The 20,313-nt window shown below is 43.1% G+C and overlaps 1 protein-coding gene across 1 annotated transcript in view; it reads left to right on the top strand.

The window, feature by feature from the left end:
• Positions 1-20,313, top strand: part of CCDC73 (coiled-coil domain containing 73) — a 204,963-nt gene that overhangs the window by 105,528 nt on the left and 79,122 nt on the right. Inside the window, exons 8-11 of the mRNA XM_089778828.1 lie at positions 4,234-4,313; positions 11,515-11,643; positions 11,952-12,011; positions 17,915-18,019. Coding sequence (XP_089634954.1) covers positions 4,234-4,313; positions 11,515-11,643; positions 11,952-12,011; positions 17,915-18,019 — 374 coding nt within the window. The remainder of the gene's footprint in view (positions 1-4,233; positions 4,314-11,514; positions 11,644-11,951; positions 12,012-17,914; positions 18,020-20,313) is intronic.

Genomic DNA, 20,313 nt, shown 5'->3' with positions numbered 1-20,313 from the left:
TAAGGCCATCACCCACACAGCCCTCCAGGCTTCCCTGGATGCGGTCGACTCTGCAGCCTGCACCATGGCGTCAGGTGTGGTGATGCACCATGGTGCCTGGCTGCAAGTGTCTGGAATACCTCCTGATGTCCAGTCTACTATCCAAGATCTGCCTTTCGACGGCAAGGCGTTATTCTTGGAGCATACGGACTCGAGGCTCCATACGCTCAAGGACACAAGGTCTACCCTTCGGTCCTTGGGGATCCACACACCGGCTCCTCAGCGTCGTCAGCTGCCCTACAGACAGCATGGGAGGCCGCAGTCCCAAGTCCCCCGTGGGGACTACTGGAGACGCCATCCTCGTGCTTCCGGTGGAGGTACGGGGGCGGCTGCGGGTCCATCGTCCTCAAGGGGGCGTAGGTCAAGGTCCCTCCCAACAGCACAAACATCAGTTTTGACAGGCTCCCAGAGAGCCGCGCACCAGCCTCCTACCCTGGCCCCCCGTTTGGGGCCAGGTTATCCCAGTTTGCTCAAGCCTGGGCAAAAATCACAAACGATGCCTGGGTCCTAAACATAGTCATGAGTGCTATACCATCCCTTTTCTGGGCTTGCCCCCTTCCAACCCACCTTCCCCATCCCTTTTCAGAGACACCTCTCACAAAGGCACCCTCCGCCAGGAGGTACTGGCGCTCCTCCAAAAGGGAGTGGTAGAGAGGGTTCCATCGCACCTGGAGGGCAAGGGTTTTTACTCCCGATATTTCATTGTCCCAAAACCCAAGGGCGGGGTCCGTCTCATCTTAGATCTAAGGGACTTCAACAAGGCGGTCGTGAAATCCAAATTCAGAATGGTGACCCTGACTTCTGTCATTCCGGTTCTACAGTTAGGAGACTGGTACGCCACTCTCGATTTCAGGGATGCTTACTTCCATGTGGCGATAAGACCCTGCCATGGGAGGTTCCTCCGTTTCATTGTCCCCCGGTGCCACTTCCAATTTACTGTGCTCCCATTTGGCCTTTCTACAGCACCCAGGGTTTTTACAAAATGCATGGCAGTCGTGGAGGCGTTCCTCCGCAAATCAGTGGTACATGTGTTCCCGTACCTGGACGACTGGCTAATTTGTGGTCGTTCCTACAAACAATTAGAGGCCCATGTGTCCCTCACAAGGGCCCTCTTCGTAAGGCTGGGACTCATGGTGAATGAGGAAAAGTCATCATTGACTCCCTCTCAGCACCTCGAATTCGTGGGTGCCCTCCTGGATGCCAGGTTGGCAAGGGCACTTCTCCCCAGGGCCAGGTTCCTGGCCATAGTGGAGCTGGTCTCTGAATTAACTCAGTCCCCTATCACAACCGCCCAGGTCTGCTCAAGGTTGCTGGGGCACATGGCGGTGTGCACGTATGTGGTACGCCATGCTCAAATGAGACTCAGACCTCTGCAGGCTTGGTTGGAAAGGGCATTCAACCAATCCAGGGGCCTCTGGGACATGGTTCTTACAGTGCCCCTGGAGGTAATAGTTTCGTTGCAATGGTGGACTTAGGAGTCTGTGGTGTGCAGCGGGATCTCCTTCTCCGTACCTCTCCCCTCGCTCACTCTGGTCACAGATGCCTCGGACCTGGGTTGGGGAGCACACCAGGGTGCCACAGGACCCAGGGTCTTTGGTCCCCTGCAGAGTGCGCTCTGCACATAAATGTGCGGGAGGTCAGGGCAGTCAGGAGAGCGTGCGAGACCTTCCTGTTGAAGCTCTCTCGCTGCTCCGTCCTAGTCTGCCTGGACAACACGGCAGCTGGGGTGCCAACAGGCAGAGGGGTGCCCGGTCGCCTCCCCTCTGTTGCGAGGCCCTGCGCCTCTGGGACCCGTGTGTACGGCACAACATAGCTTTGCAGGCAGAGTACCTGCCAGGGTGCAAAAATCTGCTGCCCAATGCTCTGAGCAGGTCCTTTGGAGCCCATGAGTGGTCTCTCAAGGACTTGATTCTTCGTCAGGTCTTCTGCAGGTGGGGCTATCCCTGACTAGACGTGTTTGCCTCAGCACGCAATACCAAGTGCCAGAGTTATTGCTCCCTGCTGGGGCTCGGGCAACACTCCTGGGGGGATGCCATGACGGTGACATGGCCGGCGGACATCCTTTATGCTTTCCCTCCGTTTCCCCTAATTCCCAGGGTCCTGACCAGGGCCAGGACCTTCGGGTCCACACTCGTCCTGATAGCCCCCCGCTGGCCCAGGCAATTCTGGTTCCCTATACTGGTGGACATGCTCGCCAAGGAGCCTATAACGCTCCCGCCAGCCCGGGATCTCTTGACCCAACCGTGGGACGGGGGGACCACGGTTCACCTGAAACTCAAGTCTCTACACCTAACGGCCTGGTTTATTCATGGTTGACTCAACCGGAAAGGGAATGTTCCCAGATGGTGCTCCTAAGTTGTAGAAAAACATCTACCAGACGGTTGTACGCTGCCAAGTGGCGGCGCTTCTCGTCTTGGGCGTCCTGAAGGGGAGTGCACCCGTCCTGTGCATCTGTCCCGTCCATTCTGGACTACCTTTTTGAACTTAGGTCCAGTGGCCTCTCTACCTCCTCTATCAAAGTCCATGTGGCATCTCTCTCCGCCTTCCATGTTGGTTCAGCAGGAGTTTCTCTGTTCTCTGACCCTGTGGTCAAAAGGTTCCTTAAGGGTTTGGATAAGTCGTATCCGTCGGTTAGACCCGCTCTCCCCGCTTGGGACCTCAACCTTGTGTTGTTTAGACTTATGTCGCCCCCCTTTGAGCCACTGGCTACGTGTTCTTTGAAGCACCTCTCTTTGAAGGTCGCGTTCATTGTGGCCATTACGTCGACTCTCAGGGTCTCCGAATTGAGGGCGTTAACTATAAATCCGCCCTACCCGGTGTTCTCTGACAATAACGTGAGGCTCCGCCCTCATCCAGCTTTTCTCCCCAATGTGGTGTGTCCGTTCCATTTGTCCCAAGAAATTTACCTCCCGGTTTTCTTTCCAAAACCCCACGCCTCCTCTAAGGAACAGGTGCTCCATTCCCTGGATGCTAGGCGTGCACTAGCCTTTTATATTGATAGGACCAAACCTTTTTGCAGATCCCCGCAATTGTTTATTGCTGTCGCAGACAGGATGAAAGGGCTCCCCATTTCAACCCAGAGGTTGTCCAATTGGGTCGCAGGGTGTATCAGGGAGTGTTATGCCCTAGCCGGGAAGGTGCCACCCCAAGTCACAGCACACCCCACCAGGGCGCAGGTGTCCTATGTGACTTTCGAGGCGCAGGTTCCAATCACTGAAATCTGCAGGGCGGCCACGTGGTCGTCGCTTCACACCTTTACGGCACACTATGTGCTGTCACAGCAGGCCGGGGAGGATGCAGGGGTGGGCTCTGTAGTCCTCAACTCTGTGCTGTAAATATGTTTGTTATCAGTGCTACATCGCATTTTACAGTTTTTTCTGTGTTCGCTTGGTTGAATAAACAGGTTGTATTGTTCAGCTTTTTGTGAACTTCTCTTTTTTGAGTGCTCCGACCCCTCCTCCTTGAGGGGGCGTTGGCTTGGAAGTCACCTAATTCGAATGGACATGAGCAATCACTCGAAGAAGAAAAGAATGGTTATTTACCTGTAACTGTTGTTCTTCAAGATGTGTTGCTCATGTCCATTCAACTCCCCCCCGCCTCCCCTTCGTTGGAGCATCCGGCAAGAAGGAACTGAGGTGGGGCAGCGCTGGCAGGGGTACTTATGCCCCACCATGGTGGCACCACTCCAAGGAGGCGCCCTGCCGGCTCTACGGGTACCGCTAGGGAAAACGCTCCGGAACACGCGGTGCGCACACCTAATTCGAATGGACATGAGCAACACATCTCGAAGAACAACAGTTACAGGTAAGTAACCGTTTTTTTTCTTGAACAGACAAATAGATGCACAGGCAGGTGCTCTCTCTCTCTCTTTATATATACATATATATATATATATATATATATATATATATATATATATATATATATATTTTTTTTTTTCTTACAAAAATTCCACCCCTTTGTAAAAATCTAAAGATTTGAGCTGTACCAAGGCTAGTATAAATGAGTCAGATCCTACCTGAGTATTTAAGACACTACTATAGTAAAACAACGTAATTGAGACATGTGCAACGTATCTCCTTTTTCAGAGTTTGCTATTGAAGTTATTACATATATATTATAGAATATATAACAATATGAAGTTTTAATTTAAAGGTATATTTTGATGATGTATTTATTTATTTTTCATTGAAGTGCTGGAAGCACAACAACTTAATAAGAAGCTGACATCAGTGAATAAAAGACAAGAATCTGAAATAGATAATTTGAAGGAGGTAAGTAGAGTATGTATTTTCCAGATGTTTAGTTGGGCTTGGTTGAGGAGCTACAGTAGTAGAAGTAATAACAACATACAAATTGTAGCACTGTTCTTCATAATGGCCAGTGGCTAGAATTGGATCTAAGGATACCTAGGTTCAGTTCCTGGCTCTGACACTGCTTTGCTGGTTACCTTGGGCAGTCACATGATGTCCCTCTCTGTGTGTCAGTTCCCCAGCTGTAAAATGGGGATAATGCTACTGATCTTTGTAAACTGCTTTGAGATCTATGGATGAAAAGCACTATATAAGAGGTTGGTATTATGTTAATATTCTATGCCCCCCTTCAATTTTCCCTCCCTCATTCCCTCAATCATTTCCATCCCTATGTAGATTTTTTTCCATACATGGGCAGAATACATTTTATGTGCCCCAAAGCATGTGAAAATGTGCACCACAAATTGAAATAAAAAAATCTAGCTGTGGGCACTCTACTAATCAGCTGGGTGGCATATGAATCTTACAGGGAACACCTGTGTAAAAAATGTATGGGAGGAAAGCTCATCAAATACAGGGCAGCTTTGAAGAGTTCCTGACACATAGGAACTGTCATTGATCTTCATCATCCCAATATCTGGCAGTATAGCTTCCCTCTTTACTTTGTTGCTATACCCTGGCCCACCCCATAGATGCAATAGGTGGCACTTTCCAGAGTGCCAGAAGGAGAGCACTTGTTTCATTTGTGGACCTTTAAAAAGGTCAAAGGGAGGAGGGGTCCCTTTTGGAAATCTTACATAGTTTGAAGACCCCCGTTTGAAAACCTTTGTTTGGGTGTGATGACAACCTTTTACTGACCTCTTAGACATACTCTGTGGACCCCCAATCCTGGTTGAAAATTATGGAGATAGTGTATGGGGAATAGGAAAAAAAACATCTATTGTTATAAAAGAAATCTGGTGGTCTGGGGAGAAAAAAACATTGCAAAATCCAGGGGTTATTGGTGAAGGGTGACACAGAGGGCCACCAGCCATGTGAATCTCCAGCTCAAGGAAGTGCCAGGACAACCCCCACCTTACCCCAGGTCCCACCTCTCTCTGCCCCACAGCCTCTCCACCTGCCTCTTCCCCCAACCAATGTGGTCTGGGGGAACTAGCAGGTCTGGAAGTCTGGCTTTGACGGTAGGGGTCGGCCCTCTCCCCTCCACCCCCATACTCACCGGCAATGACAGGGGAAGCAGAGTAACGTGGCCCCAGCTTCCTTTGCTTCCCTGGTTGTATCGCTCTGTTTCCCACGGGTGAGTGCAGGGGTGGTCCCACTTATCCCCCAAACAACACAGCCAGGAGACCCTCAATGCTCTGCTGCTCCAGCCGCCACTGTTGAGTATTTTGGGGAGGGGGCCTGCTGCTGGTGCCAGGACCCCCACTAGTCCTCTAGGATACCCAGGGACTGGCCCCACTGGCTGCTGGCTGCATCCTTGCCTTTCCTGCCCATGGCATTTAAGGCACATGCCCCCTGGCAACCCCCATATGCCACCAAATCACTAAAATAAATGGAGAGCTTTGGGACTAAGGTAACAAAGGTAAATAGGGAGGCAGGAGGTGTGTGGACAGTGAGGCTAACCTGCTACTAAGCTCCCTCCTGTCACACACACATTCAGAACTATAGTAGTTTCCAGACATCTCTTTGGAGTTTTCCTTTCTCCTAAGTACTTGAGTGAGGCAGGCTAATAGAGTCAGTATGCATGTGGGGAGGAGCAGTTCTCTCTTCCCTTCTAGTAGCCAATTAAAGGGTAACAGGAGAAAAGCAAAGGCAGCTCCTTCAGTGCTGATATAATTTCATTTTCTGTCCATAATCTCACCCACTGTGTCTACACTGGCACCCCTTTCCGGAAAGGGGATGCTAATGAGACCAGTCAGAATTGCAAATGCCGTGGGGGATTTAAAAATCCCCCGCGGCATTTGCATGAACATGGCTGCCGCTTTTTTCCGGCTCGGGGTTTTGCTGGAGAAAAGCGCCAGTCTAGACGGGATCTTGCGGAAAATAAGCCTAATACCTGCTCTGATATCTTCAGACAGGTGATTCTGTGGCACTTCCCCTGCTGCTGTTGCTACATGAAACTACCTGTTCAGGGGTCCTAATGTTACTTGAAAGTAGGAATAAGGGATCTTCCGGAAAAGGGCTTATTTTCCGCAAGATCCCGTCTAGACTGGCGCTTTTCTCCGGCAAAACCCCAGCCGGAAAAAAGCGGCAGCCATGTTCATGCAAATGCCGCGGGGGATTTTTAAATCCCCCACGGCATTTGCAATTCTGACTGGTCTCATTAGCATCCCTTTTCCGGAAAGGGGTGCCAATGTAGACACAGCCGGTACCTTGTTCTTGCCTCCTCCTCTCCCACTTCCATTTATTTGAGGGTGGGTTCAGTAATGTTTTCCCCTTCATCACCAGGCTGCTAGAAAGTTTGGAAGAGTACCAGTTCATGGTTCCACTCTCCATTGCCTTTGGGTTGCTATTGCTCTGATATCTTCAGACAGGTGATTCTGTGGCACTTCCCCTGCTGCTGTTGCTACATGAAACTACCTGTTCAGGGGTCCTAATGTTACTATTTGTAATAGAGAAAATTAGTTGGTTTGGAGGTGGATTCAGTTACCATTTAAATTTGTCTTAAACTGATCAAAATTTCACTTTTACTCACTGTGACTCTTGCATTTCTGAATAGTGAGTTTGATGAGTACCGCAATGCTTTAAAATTCTCCCTGCACCTAGTATTGTTTTTCAGTTTTTAATAGAACACACAGCTTCTCATTGTTAAGATTCAGTGGGGTATGATGCCTTTAAAGATCTGGTTCAGAAATCAATTATATCCTGGGACACAGACAGCTTAATTAATTAAGACCTTTTTCATGTTTCTTTCAGTCTCAAGTTTGTTACTCATTACAGACATTCATTTTGTGCTTATAATTTTAAAAACAACAAAGATAAATCACTCATTAAATCCAATTTCTTTTTAGTTGCATACTAGACTATAAGGCACACTGTGAGTATTCAAAAACACCAACTTCCAAAATATCAGTGTCAAACATTCTTAGGAACTTAACAATTAAACACAACACTGTGAAATTACTTGAAAGTGTGTGCAAATCATGAGGCAGTTTTGCAACTTTTAAAAATGGCTTTTTTATTCCAGATATATTATTCAAATAATTATAATATTACACCAAAAATCCACTACCTCAAAAGTAAACTGGTTTTGAAAAACAAAACTATGGGGATGTTTTAAAAAGGTTAATTTCAGTGGTCGCAGTGCTCTGGGATCTGTGCGGGCAACCAAGGCACAAAAAGATATGAGCACACAAGGAGGGGAGGACTAGAGGAGTGGCCTTATGGGATGCAGCCAACATGGGCCCATCTAATCAACTGCACAGCATTTTTAGACCCAGAAACACTGGAACATAGCCCAGACTGCAAAGCTGCCCACAGTGTCTCACTCTCTGAGCTGGCAGTAGGCTCCCTAATGGGGACACAGACTACTTCGGACTACATTCAGTTCTTCCGCATAGTGAAGACACGGCCCTTCGACTTCACAAAATCGGGTGCCCAGAAATCGACTATAGTAAATTCGACCTTATCTTGTAGTGTAGTTGTGCCCAGTGTGTTTTACTGTTAGTGGGCTGTCAGCCATTTTCGCAGTCATTAGGAAGTTTAGCCCCAGATCAAGAGTAATTGCATTCATAGCATTGCTACTGATAAGAGTTTGAAGTTGGAGAATATAATTTAACTTGTAGCCATAAAAGTGAGTTACAGATCCAAGAGTAAGGGAAAGGCACATACAAATCCAGGACATTACACTGTAATTCTCTAATATGCAACTGTAGTGACTCCTGGATTAAATCAGCACAGGTATATCTTCCCTAAGCAAAGTGAATTTTAATTGTTTTTAGACAGACTGCATATGTTTGTCTGATTACCAACATTTCTAGAACTGGCTTTGGGATGTTCTGAATCTCTTAAAATGAATAGTTCTACTGCCTGTGGGAGAATATAGCCTCCTCCTCACCTGGACTCCTTTCAATTGCAGACTTGTCAGTTTGTTTCAACAGGACAGTGGCATAGGTTTGATTCTCAATATTTTATATTTTAAGATATTTGCTTTTAGCTATTACATTTGGCAGGTTACATTTAAAGTATTTGGTAATAATTATTTAGAAAATGCTTAAATGGAAACTTTGCAAAGGTAATAGCTGAAAGAAACAAACCCTTAAAAATTATACTAAACAAGATTTGAAATTTTTACCAGAGAAGTTAGTGGCTAGAGGACTAAATCTATCAGAGAGAGGACAACACAAAAGATTAGTAAGAGGGCCACCAGCCAGTTCAAAGGGTCCAGTACCTCCACTGCATCTCTTAGCATTCCTGTGCAGCTATATATGACAGGTTCACTTTGGTTACCAGGTTCTGAATAGCAATCCTGAAACTGACCAGTGTTTTGTTATGGTAGAAACGTCTAAGAAAGTTGGAAGTAGTAGTTCTGGAGCACAGATAAGTCAATTTAGACATCATAGAAATGTGGTGCTGGAAGGGACCTTGAGATGTTGAGTGTAGCCTGCAGTTCTGAAGTTGGACAAAGTATATTGACACCATCTCAAACAGGTATTTGTCTAGCCTATGCTTAAAAATCTCTAATGATGAGAATTCCACAATCACCTTTGGAAGTCTTAATTACTTATTAGGAAAACATTTCTAACTGTATATATAACCTGAATCTTCCTTGCTGCAGATTAAGCCCATTACTTCTTTTCTTACATCAGCAGATATGGAATCATAGAATCATAGAACTATAGAGCTGAATGAGACCTCAGGAGGTCATCAAGTCCAGCCCCCTGCTCTAAACAGGACCAATCCCAACTAGATCAACCCAGCCAGGGCTTTGTCAAGCCGAGACTTAAACACCTCTAGGGATGGAGACTACACTACTTCCCTAGTTAACCCATTCCAGTGTTTCACCACTCTCCTAGTGAAATAGTTTTTCCTAATATCCAACCTGGACCTCTCCCACCACAACTTGAGACCATTGCTCCACGTTCTGCCATCTGTCACTACTGAGAACACCCCCTCTTACTCTCAGTAGTGACAGATGGCAGAACGTGGAGCAATGGTCTCAAGTTGTGGTGGGAGAGGTCCAGGTTGGATATTAGGAAAAACTCTCACCCCCTCTTACATGCTTGTGGTATTTGAGTATTATAAGTGTATGTATGAAAAAAAAAAGAAATTTCCTAATTGGATTTTCAGATTACCAAATATAACATTTCTAAAGTAATACTATTCTCTTTACAGTCTTCAAATTAATTAAACAATTATACTTTGTCTATGTTAGAGCCTTGTAAATTCACTTACAACTAGAGTATTAAAATAGTTTATCAAAAATGAATTAAATGAAAGTAGTAGCTATAATCATTTTCTCACATATAACTTTATATTCAGGAATTTCAGATATAAGATAATCTTAGTTTTTCTTTTGCAATAATATATGACTTTGTCCAGAACAGTTAACCATTGTTTCTGTGATAAGATGGAATTCCAATTTTGTAGAGAAAAGTTAAACAGACCAAACATAGTTGCTAGATAAAACTATTACCATTCTGAATGCTTAGTTCACAACTATGGCATCACGAAGAATTCTTGATACTATCTGTGAACAGCATTCATAACCTCTGCTATTTGTCTGAGTAAACGTCAGAGTGCTCAAGGAGAGAGAGATATTAAACAGACTACCTTGCACCAGAAAAGAGGGGTGGGGGAGAAAAGGGCACAATATTTATGAGTCCAGGAACTATAAGTTGTAATTTAATGAGATCAAAGCATTTGCTGTTTATTTGCTGCACTAGCAGCTTTGGATAAACTAGTTAGAAAACAGATAATGATTTTTTTAAGTGCAGGATATTTAAAAGATTATAATGGCTGTAAAATCAAAGGCATATTTAAATGGAAAATCATGTTGTAAAGATTTCTAATATTAAATTAATTTAGTGTTCTCTTGAGATTAAGTAATGTTACAGAGAAAGCAAAGATCCCAAAAATTTAAAGTCAGTTCCTGTTTTTGCCAGATATCCACTGCTCTTTCTTTTTTTCTGCCGTTTCCCAGGAGTACACAGAAGTTGTCACCGGCGTGCTAATGCATATTTCACTCCTGTTGCAGGGCTCTGCGCAGGAGTTCTGTAACACTATCAGCTATAATATCTCAGAGGGGTAGTTGTGTTAGTCTGTAACTTTAAAAACCAATGAGTAGTGCTGTAGCATCTTAGAGACTAACAAAAATACATATATTATCAGGGCTCGACAAATAATACAATCTGCCCATGGCGAGTAGATTGTAATCTGGAAGAGCTGGGTTCAGGCAATCTGTGCATGCGCAGAACGATCTGCGCATGCGCAGATCGCCGGACAGTGTGGCTGGCAAGCGGGACTCGCCACGGTTCGGTGAGCCCTGTATATCATCATAAACTTTCAGGCAAAATTCACTTCCTCAGATGAGGAGAGTGACTCAGCTCATCTGAGGAAACAGGTTTTGCCCACAAAAGCTCATGATACTATATATTTTTTGTTGGTCTCAGGGTACATCTACACAGCAGTGTTATTTCAGAATAACTGACCTTGTGAAATAACACTGTGTGTCTACACTACAAGCTTTTCTTTTGAAATAACATTGAGCTGGATGATTTCGTACTCTGACTCATGGTAACCTTCATTTCACCAGGAATAAGGGAAGTTGAAGGAAGAGTGTTCTTCCTTTGAATTCCTGCTGTGTAGACAGTGCCAAAAGCCATATTAAGCTATTTCAACTTAAGATACGCAATTGACATTGCTCAAGTTGCGAAGCTTAATTCAACTTTAGCCCTTGATATGTAGACATAACCTAAAGTGCTTAAGGCCTACTTATTATTAACTATAGTGTAACTCTAGTACTTCTAATACATTTCTAATAGGGAGAGGCAGTACCATTATTTATATAATCCCTCTAAGTAGTGTAAAAAGCATCAAGTCATCTGACAGTTGGAACAGTCATTACTATTAATTTAATGTATATGACTTAATTTCATTTATTTTGTTGTTTATGTACTTTTTTTAAACAAAGGCCATGAATCAGAATAGTGTAAAGATTTGTCTGTTTTGAGTCCCAGTTCTAATACTGGATGAATTATTTATGCATGTTTCCTGTGTTAAGGAACTGAAGAAAATAACTACAGACTTGATAAGGTCCAAGGTCATGTGTCAGTACAAGGTGGGAGAAGAAAACATCAATCTTACAGCAAAGGAACAGCAGATACAAGAACTACAACAAAAAATCAGAACGGTATTCAAGAACTTCTTAAAATTTGTTGGCAAACGTTTCTTATTGCTCATTTTAAAAACAGGGTTCTAATGATTTCCAAAGATGCATACATATTGCTATACTGAATATATACCCTGACAATTATATAATTATAAATACTATATTTCCAATCCAATTTCTTTCAAGGACTAAATTTCATTCAATAGCCTTAGAGAAGGTTGAAAAATGATGTTAATGTAATTTTTAAAAAATGTATTATTGTTTAATATTAAAGATGGTTGTATAATATTTTCCTATGTTACTTAGTGTTCACTATATTTTTTGTTAAGGAAACAGAGATTAATAAAAAGCTCAGTGAAGAAAATGCACACATTAAAGAAGAGAAACAGGTGAGTGGTTGATGCAATTTTTCTGATTAAAGGTGATTAATAATTCTTGTGATAAACAGTATCTGGGATTTTTAAAGAAATGTGATAAACTACTAAAATAAACTATTCAGCATTTAATTTTTTCACAATTTAGTATTGATTTTAATAATAAAAACAGGATCATACTGCTTACAGCAAATCAATTAATAGGACAAAAATTCTTTCATTAATTTTCTTTTTCGACATTATATTTCCAAGTCTTCATTTATTTATTTAAATTTCAGGAAAGAGAAATTTAGCATGTCAATAAAATATCTTCTAATTATGTATTCAATAAAGATATGCAGTAAGGATTGTAGAATACTTATTTTATCTTTCTGGACACTCGTACCCAGCAAATTACTTGCACTGGTAGTCCATCCAGTGAAAATTGAGATCATGTGTTAATCATCCAAATAAAATACTCAAATACACATTGGCTGTAACAGCAGTGTACTGCACTATTTTGCAGGATAGTTCATGTAAAAGTAATCTTTTCTTAGGTCATAAAAGACTCACTTCATAGGTCATTAAAACAGGCATGTCAAAAAAATAATGTGCTTGTTCTCAGGGAGGGAGAATACTGACCATATTACCCCTTAAAGAGTGATCTAACTACCATCACAGTCTCAAAAGACTGTGTTTATTCTTTGCATTTTGAAGAATGCTTGCCAGTAACACTAGAAAAAGTAGGTAATGGATGCTTCTAAGGCCAGGTCTACACTAGGGGATAAGTTTGAATTAAGATACACAACTCCAGCTATGTTATTTGTGTAGCTGGAGTCGGCATAACTTAATTCAAACTTTGGCGCCATCCCCATAGCAGGAAGTCAACAAGTCCTCCCATCAACTTCCCTTCTTCTCATAAGGAGGAGGAGGAGGAGTACTGGCATCAACAGGGGCACTCTCAGCATTCAATTTGGCGGATCTTTACTAGACCCGCTAATTGGAACGCCAGAAGATTGACCTCCAGAGCATCGATCTGCAGGTAAGAACAGATGTAGCCTTAAGAGTTTAATTTAATGACTCTCACAACTCTTAAGTGGTACTAAAAACACCCCCAGAGTTATGCTTTCAGTCTGTGTATGTGTATGTTTGTATCATTTGTATGAATGTTCAAGTATTCCCATAAAAAACCTTAAGAGCCTCTTGCCTCCACCCTAAAAAGCCACCATGGCTTTTTAAAAAACAAAACAAAACAAAAACAAAAACAAAAAAAAGCACCCATAAAAGAAACAGAGACAAAAGACGTCATTTTAAAAATTGGAAGTCAAATCCTACTCTGAAAAATAGAAAGGAGCATAAACTGTGGCAAATCAAGAGCAAAATTATAATTAGGTCAGCCAAAAATAAATTTGAAGAGCTACTAGCAAAAGACACAAACTAACCACAGCAAATTTTGTAAATACATGAAAAGCAAGAAGCCTGCTAAAGAATCAGTGGTGCCAGTGGATGATCAAGATGAGCACGCAAGAAAGACAGGGCCATTGCAGAAAAGTTAAATGAATCCTATGCATCTATCTACACTGCAGAGAATGTGAGAGAGATTTTGTCAGACACAAAGATAAGCATAATTTCTTGGGGGAAAAGTCAACATGGTTCCTGTAAAAGGAAATCATGCCTCACCAATATACTAGAATTCTTTGAGGGGACCAACAGGCATGCGGACAAGGAGGATCCAGTGGATATAGTGTACTTAAATTTCCAGAAAGCCTTGGAGAAGGTCCCTCACCAAAGGCTCTTAAGTAAAGTAAATTATCATGGGATAAGAGGGAAGGGCCTCTCCCAGATTGATAACTGGTTAAAAGACAAGAAACAAAAAGTAGGAATAAACAGTCAGTTTTCAGGATGGCCACTAACTAGTGGTGTCCCATAGGACTTTGTACTGGGCTCAATCCTATTCAATGTATTCATAAATAATCTAGAGAAAGGAGTAAACTGTAAGGTGGAAAAATTTGCATACGATACTAAACTGCCCAATATAGAGAGGTCCAAAGCAGACTGTGAAGAGCTTCAAACGGATCTAGCAAAATTAGGTGACTGGGCAACAAAATAGCAAGTGAATTTAAAGTAATGCATATTGGAAAACATAATCCAAACTATATGGACAAAATGAGGGGTCTAAATTAGCTATTACCACTCAAGAGAGAGATCTTGGAGTCATTGTGGATAGTTCTCTGAAAACATCCACTTAATGTACAGCAGCAGTCAAAAAAGCAAACAGAATGTTAGGAATAATTTTAAAAATGATAGTGAATAAAACAGAGAATATCTTATTGCCTCTATATAAATCCATGGTATACCCATATCTTGAATACTGTGTGTAGATATGGTCACCTCCTCTCAAAAAAGGTATCTTGTCATTGGAAAAGAGTAACTAAAAATGATTAGGGGTTTGAAATAGCTTCCATATGAAGAGAGATTAAAAAGACGAGGACTCTTCTGCTGATAAAAGAGGAAACTAAGCTATAGAGATCTATAAAATCATGAGTGGTGTGGGAAAAGTGAATAAGGAAAAGTTATTTACTTGTTCACATAACACAGGAACTAGGAGTCACCAAATACAATTAATAGATAGTAGGTTTAAAACAAATAAAAGGCAGTATTTCTTCATGCAACACACAATCAGCTTTTGGAAATCCTTGCCAGAGGAAGTTGAGAAGACCAGGTTGTTCACAGGGTTCAAGAAAGAACTAGATACATTCATGGAGGCTAGGTCCATCAGTGGCTATTAGCCAGGATGGGTAGGAATGGTGTCCCTAGCCTCTTTGTCAGAAGCTGGGAATGGGTGACAAGGGAAGGATCACTTGATAATTACCTTTTCTGTTCATTCCCTCTGGGGGTGCGTGTACACTACACCATAGGTTGAAATAAGATACGCAGTTTGAGCTACATGAAATTTGGTGCTGTCTGCACAGCACTTATTTCAATCTAGTGTAGTGTACAGTTAGTGGACTTAGTTTTACAGGAACGTTGGAATAGTGGGCCCATTATATTTCAAAATAACAGGCATGCTCGAAAGACGTGTTATAGCTATTTCAGGATATCCCAAAATAGCACCCCAAGTGTAGACATAGCCTGGGACATTTGGTATTGGCCACTATCAAGACAGGATACTGGGCTAGAAGGACCTTTGGTCTTACTCAGTTTGGACATTCTTATGTTCATATGAGGAAAGATTAAAAAGACTGGGACTGTTCAGCTTAAAGAAGAGCAACTGAGAGGGATATGATAGATGTTTGGAAATCATGAACAGTGTGGAGAAAATAAATACCAGCAGGTTTAAAATAAATATAAGGCAGTACTGCTTCACACAGCACATAGTCAACTTGTAGAACTCATTACCAGGGAATGCTGTGAAGGATGAAAGTATAACTGATTTAAAAAAAAAAAGTTTCAGAGGGGTAGCCGAGTTAGTCTGTAACAGAAACCCACTTCTTCAGATGACAGGAGTATTAGAAGTTCAGATACAAGCATAAATAAGGGAAGGGGGGGAGAAAGAAAAAAGAGAAGAAAAAAAAAGGAGGTGAGTAAAAAAAGAGAGAGAGTGAGTAGATAGTTCAAATAGTTACAAGAGACTGATAAGAACAATTAGCACCTCCATTGCTAGGTTGCTTGGTTAAGTCATTAGGATGTGGAAGATAGTGTGTGAGCCAGCCAATATCCCAGTTCATACCGTTTGCATAAGAATTAAACTTGTGAATGAAGATAAGATCCAATTCTTCTCTGTGAATTTGGCTTGTTGAATTGGCATGAAACAAATCAGTGACTTGGAGATCCATTAATGAGTGTCCAGGCAGATTAAAGTGTTCTCCAACAGGTTTTTGTGTATTGCTTTTTCAGATATCTGATTTGTGTCCATTAATTCTTTCCCGTAGAGCAGTGGTCCCCAATGCGGTGCCCGCGGGCGCCATGGTGCCCAGCAGGGCATTTATGTGCACCCACCGAGTGATAGGGGCCAGCCCTTCCGTGAGCGCGTGACGCATGCACAGTGCCGGCCCCGCGATGAAAGGTTGGGGACCACTACCGTAGAGACTACCCAGTTTGGTCAATATACATTGCAGTGGGGCATTGCTGGCATAGATCACATTAGTGGATGTGCAGTTAAAATGAGCCTCTGATTTGGTGGCTGATGTTGGGTCCAGTGATGAAATCATTGGTGTAGATGTGTGGGCAGAGCTGGCACTGGGGCTGATTGTAGGGGTAGGTTCTTGGATGATGATGATGATGATGGAAGTGTGTTGCGTGGTTACTAGAAAGAATTTGTTTGAGGTTAGGAGGTTGTCTGAAGGCAAGAAAGTGAAAAAAGTGATTAGTTCATGGATAGGTTAATTGATAACTATTAGCCAAGATGGTCAAGAATGCAGTGCTATGCTTGGTGTCTCTAAACGTCTGACTGCTAGAAGCTGGGCCTATATTACAGAGAGTAAATTACTCAAATTGCCCAGGTCTAGTCATTCTCTCTGAAGCATGTGGCACCAGCCAGTGTTGGAAGACATATGGGCCAAGAGGCACCATTAGTCTGACCCCGGCTGGCTATACTTATGTTGGACAGTACCCACTTGTTATGGGATGTTAAAATATTTTCAGTTTTTGCTTTTTGCCACATATGTTTTGAATTGTTATTTTGCTTGTTTAGGATTTTTTTGTTTATGTTTTTTGTTTTTGTTTTTTGTTGTTTTGCGGGTTTTGATTTTTTTTTTGTCTTGGAACAAATCTCAAAAATAGGAGAAATCTTTCTTGATCACAGGATGAGATATATACTTTTACCTCACATTTTCTCTAGGAACTTGTGTTAGAAATCTTGTTTCATCGTATTCATATACATAAAGCTGACTTCAGTCAGCATTGGATGAGCCCTTACGCATTATCTAGGTTATTATGACAAATTATACTACGTATAAGTGGAAGGGCACTGTTGCTTAATGGATAGAGCACTGCACTGGACTTAGGAGCCTTGGGTTCTTTTCCTGACTCTTCCATCAGTCTACTGGTTGATTTTGGCTAACTCATGTCATCTCTCTGTGCCTCATTTTTCTCATCTTTAAAATGGAGATGATGGTATTGACTTTCCTTTGTAAAGCACTTCGTAAAGCGCTTTTAGAATACACAGTACTACACAGAACCTAAGTGCGAGTTATGAGGTCCTCACCATCATGAATATTAAATACCTAAGAACCACATTTAAAATTCTATAGAATGGTGAGTAGATAACTTTGAGTATGTCTGTGAAGTCAATGGAATGTTTGTGTGAGTAGCTACTCCCCACTGTCAGGAAAGGATTCACAATCTAGCCCTAAATTAATCTCAAAATTTAAAAGTATGTGTTATATTCGTTCCAATGAGCCTATCATTGTAGTATCATATGGGGATATACCCCCAAAAGCTCAAATTCTAGTTGTAAAGTCTGATAAGCCTAAACTGTATTCCAGTATTGATATTCATGTCAGCATACACCATTACTGTGTGTAAATTCCAGCCCAGTAGAGTCTACATTCAGAAGATGGAGAATAGTTTTCAGGGCATTCAAAACTGTAAAGTGCAGACTGAATATGGCACATTTAAACATGTCTTGTTCAGATAGGCCAAGGACGGTTACTGAACTGTTTGCTAGGTGGTGTCATACCTTGAAAAGAACATTACTATTATGCTGTTACACAGAAAAAAAGCAGAGTAGTTGAGTTGATCTTGTCTTCCACCAATCTCCTCCCAAAAACTGATGATGCTAATAATTTAAAAAGAGAAAGTGATATTAATATAAAGTATGTAATTTATTGGCTGAATAAAGAACACGTGTTAATCAAAAATATAAAGTATTTGTAAAACTTCCATTATTTTCATGCTCAAACTAGATTATTTAATATACCATGACTTATTTTCAAAAGGAGATTGTCAGTTCTCTACAACATATGCAGCAGCTACTTCAGAGACTGACCCAAATGAATGTCAGAATGGAAAGCGAATTGAATGCACTAAAAGAAGAAAATCAGGTTAGTTTTTTCTTCATTATATAATCTGCTACTACCTGCTGTATACTTTTGAAGAGTGTAGGGCTGTTAAAGACAGAACTTTTGACCTCCTGTCTGCTGGCCCCTCAGCTCTTTAACTGTCAGTACAAATCTTGAAACACACTTTGTAGTTCCTGGTCCCTAAACTCTTCAAAGAAAAAAATGGGTGCCATTTTTTCTCAGTTTGTTTCTGGAGGATAAAGCAAACTTTAAGTTACCCTCAAGATTGTTGTTTTAATTACGTAATTTTTTTCTTTTATGATTTGTGGGGTTTTTTGGGTTTTTTTTTGGAAACTTATAGCTCTGAAAATCAAAGGGGCATGATCCTGTGCTCAATTTCAGCAGGGCAAAAAGGCTGGCATAAGCAGGCTCATATGCAGTGTGAGGGGAGGGGTCTCCACAGCTGCTTTCCTGGTGGTCCATAGCTCAAGCTCAGCCCTTCCCTCCTGAAGCAGGGAGCCCACGCTGGCCCTCCAGCCTCTCGCTCCCACGAGGTTGGAGTGCCATCGTTGGCTTCCCATGGTGGGGGAGAGAAAAGGCCTCAAGCCTTGCTGAGCTATCTAGCTTGCAGTGAAAAAGTGTTTGCACTCCCCTGGTGGGAGAACAGCAGCGCATGGATGCGTTCCTTGGAGGCTTTCCCTGCTGTTCCCATAGGCCAGAATCTGGCCAATGGGAGCACCAGGAGGTAGAGCCTGAGACTAGCACAGGACATGAAGGCAAGTGCCCCCTCACCCTCTCATGCCCAGACCCCCATACCACCAGCCCCCTCACTCATACCCCCTGCCAAACTCCGCATCCTCAGCCCACTCCTACACCCACCCCCCTAGCCAGACACTCTACTTCTAGCCCACTCCTGCACCCTCCATCCTGGTTGGACACCTTAACCCAGTCCATGCCAGCAACCTCTCCTCTGGCCAGATACTCTACCCCCTAGTGAGTTCCTGCAGCCTCCCTCCTGGCCAGACACCCTACCCCCTGCCCTCCCCCCAGTCTGCTCCTGAATCTACTCTTGTTCCTGCACCCTCCCCACTGGCCAGACACTCTACTGCCATCCTACTCCTGCACCCTTCCCTGTTCCTGCATCCTCCCCCTTGGCCAGATGCCCTACCCCCTGCCTACTCCTGCAACCACTCTTCCTCCTGCACCCTTTCTCCCATCCAGACTTTGCACCCTCACTCGCTCCTACATCCTACCTCTCGTCAAGATTCTGCACTCCCATTCCTCTTGCTTGCAGCCCTGTCCCACACACTGAACCCCCCATTTTTTGTCCCAATCCCACAGCCTAGGGGGTCCACAAAATCCACTAACCCTGGAATCCCAGAAAAGTAATTCTGGCTTATGGGAAGCCCTGAACTTGAGTCCTCCCTGTTCTTCTCCCTCCCCGCAGTGGGACTGGAGTGTCAGAGGAGTGAAATGTCTCAGTTGGTGGCCACATCAGTGAGGGTTGGGTGGTTTTTGAAAGTTTTTGCTTCTCACACAAGTTGTCCCCTGATTTTTCTGTGGGTCAGTGGCCGCCAACCGTAAAAAGGTTCCCCACCCCTGCCATAAATAAAGAAAACATGGGAACCTTTTGTGTTGGACATAAATGTTTTACTTTATTTAAAATTAAGTTTGATAAACTAATATAAGAAAGTTTAAGCACTTAGTCTGTTTAATATTTTAAATTAATATTTCCACTGCTTAAATTAAACCGTTCTCCTTAGAAGCACTAGCAAAATGGCTCAGGTGTAATTATGTAATTAACATCCAGTTTCCATTAGCAACTTGTGGTCCACAGAAAGGTTTGCATTGAATCAGGTGGGCCATGGGCTAAAAAGTTTGAGAAACAGTATGTTAGGTAGCTGGGAGAGTGCAGTGTTGGGATGGGCGGGCAGGGCTCATGGCAGCGTAGCAGGGCTAGGGAAACGGTGCCCCCCACCTGCAAGGAGCAGCCCGGGCCCAGCCCCATTGGCCACACTCATCTAGCACTGGCCTCGCTGATCAGGTAGAGCAGCACTAGGCAGAGGCAGCCGAGGGAGCAGGGGGCCATGGCAGTCACACTGCCGACCATGATCCCAGAAAGTAATGTCTATAAAACCGCATAGACTCATAGGCTGTGTCTACATTGGCACCCATTTTCCAGAAAGGGGTGCCAATGTAGACACAGCCATAGACTTTAAGGTCAGAAGGGACCATTATGATAATCTAGTCTGACCCCCTGCACAATGCAGGCCACAGAATCTCACCCACCCACTCCTAGAATAATCCTTTCACCTATATCTCAGATATTGAAGCCT

This window comes from Pelodiscus sinensis, chromosome 5, assembly GCF_052426305.1.
Source record: "Pelodiscus sinensis isolate ZL-2025 chromosome 5, ASM5242630v1, whole genome shotgun sequence".
NCBI classification, from domain to species: Eukaryota; Metazoa; Chordata; order Testudines; family Trionychidae; genus Pelodiscus; species Pelodiscus sinensis.
Note: the sequence above shows the minus strand (reverse complement) of the source record. Positions and strands in the feature narration are given on the sequence as shown.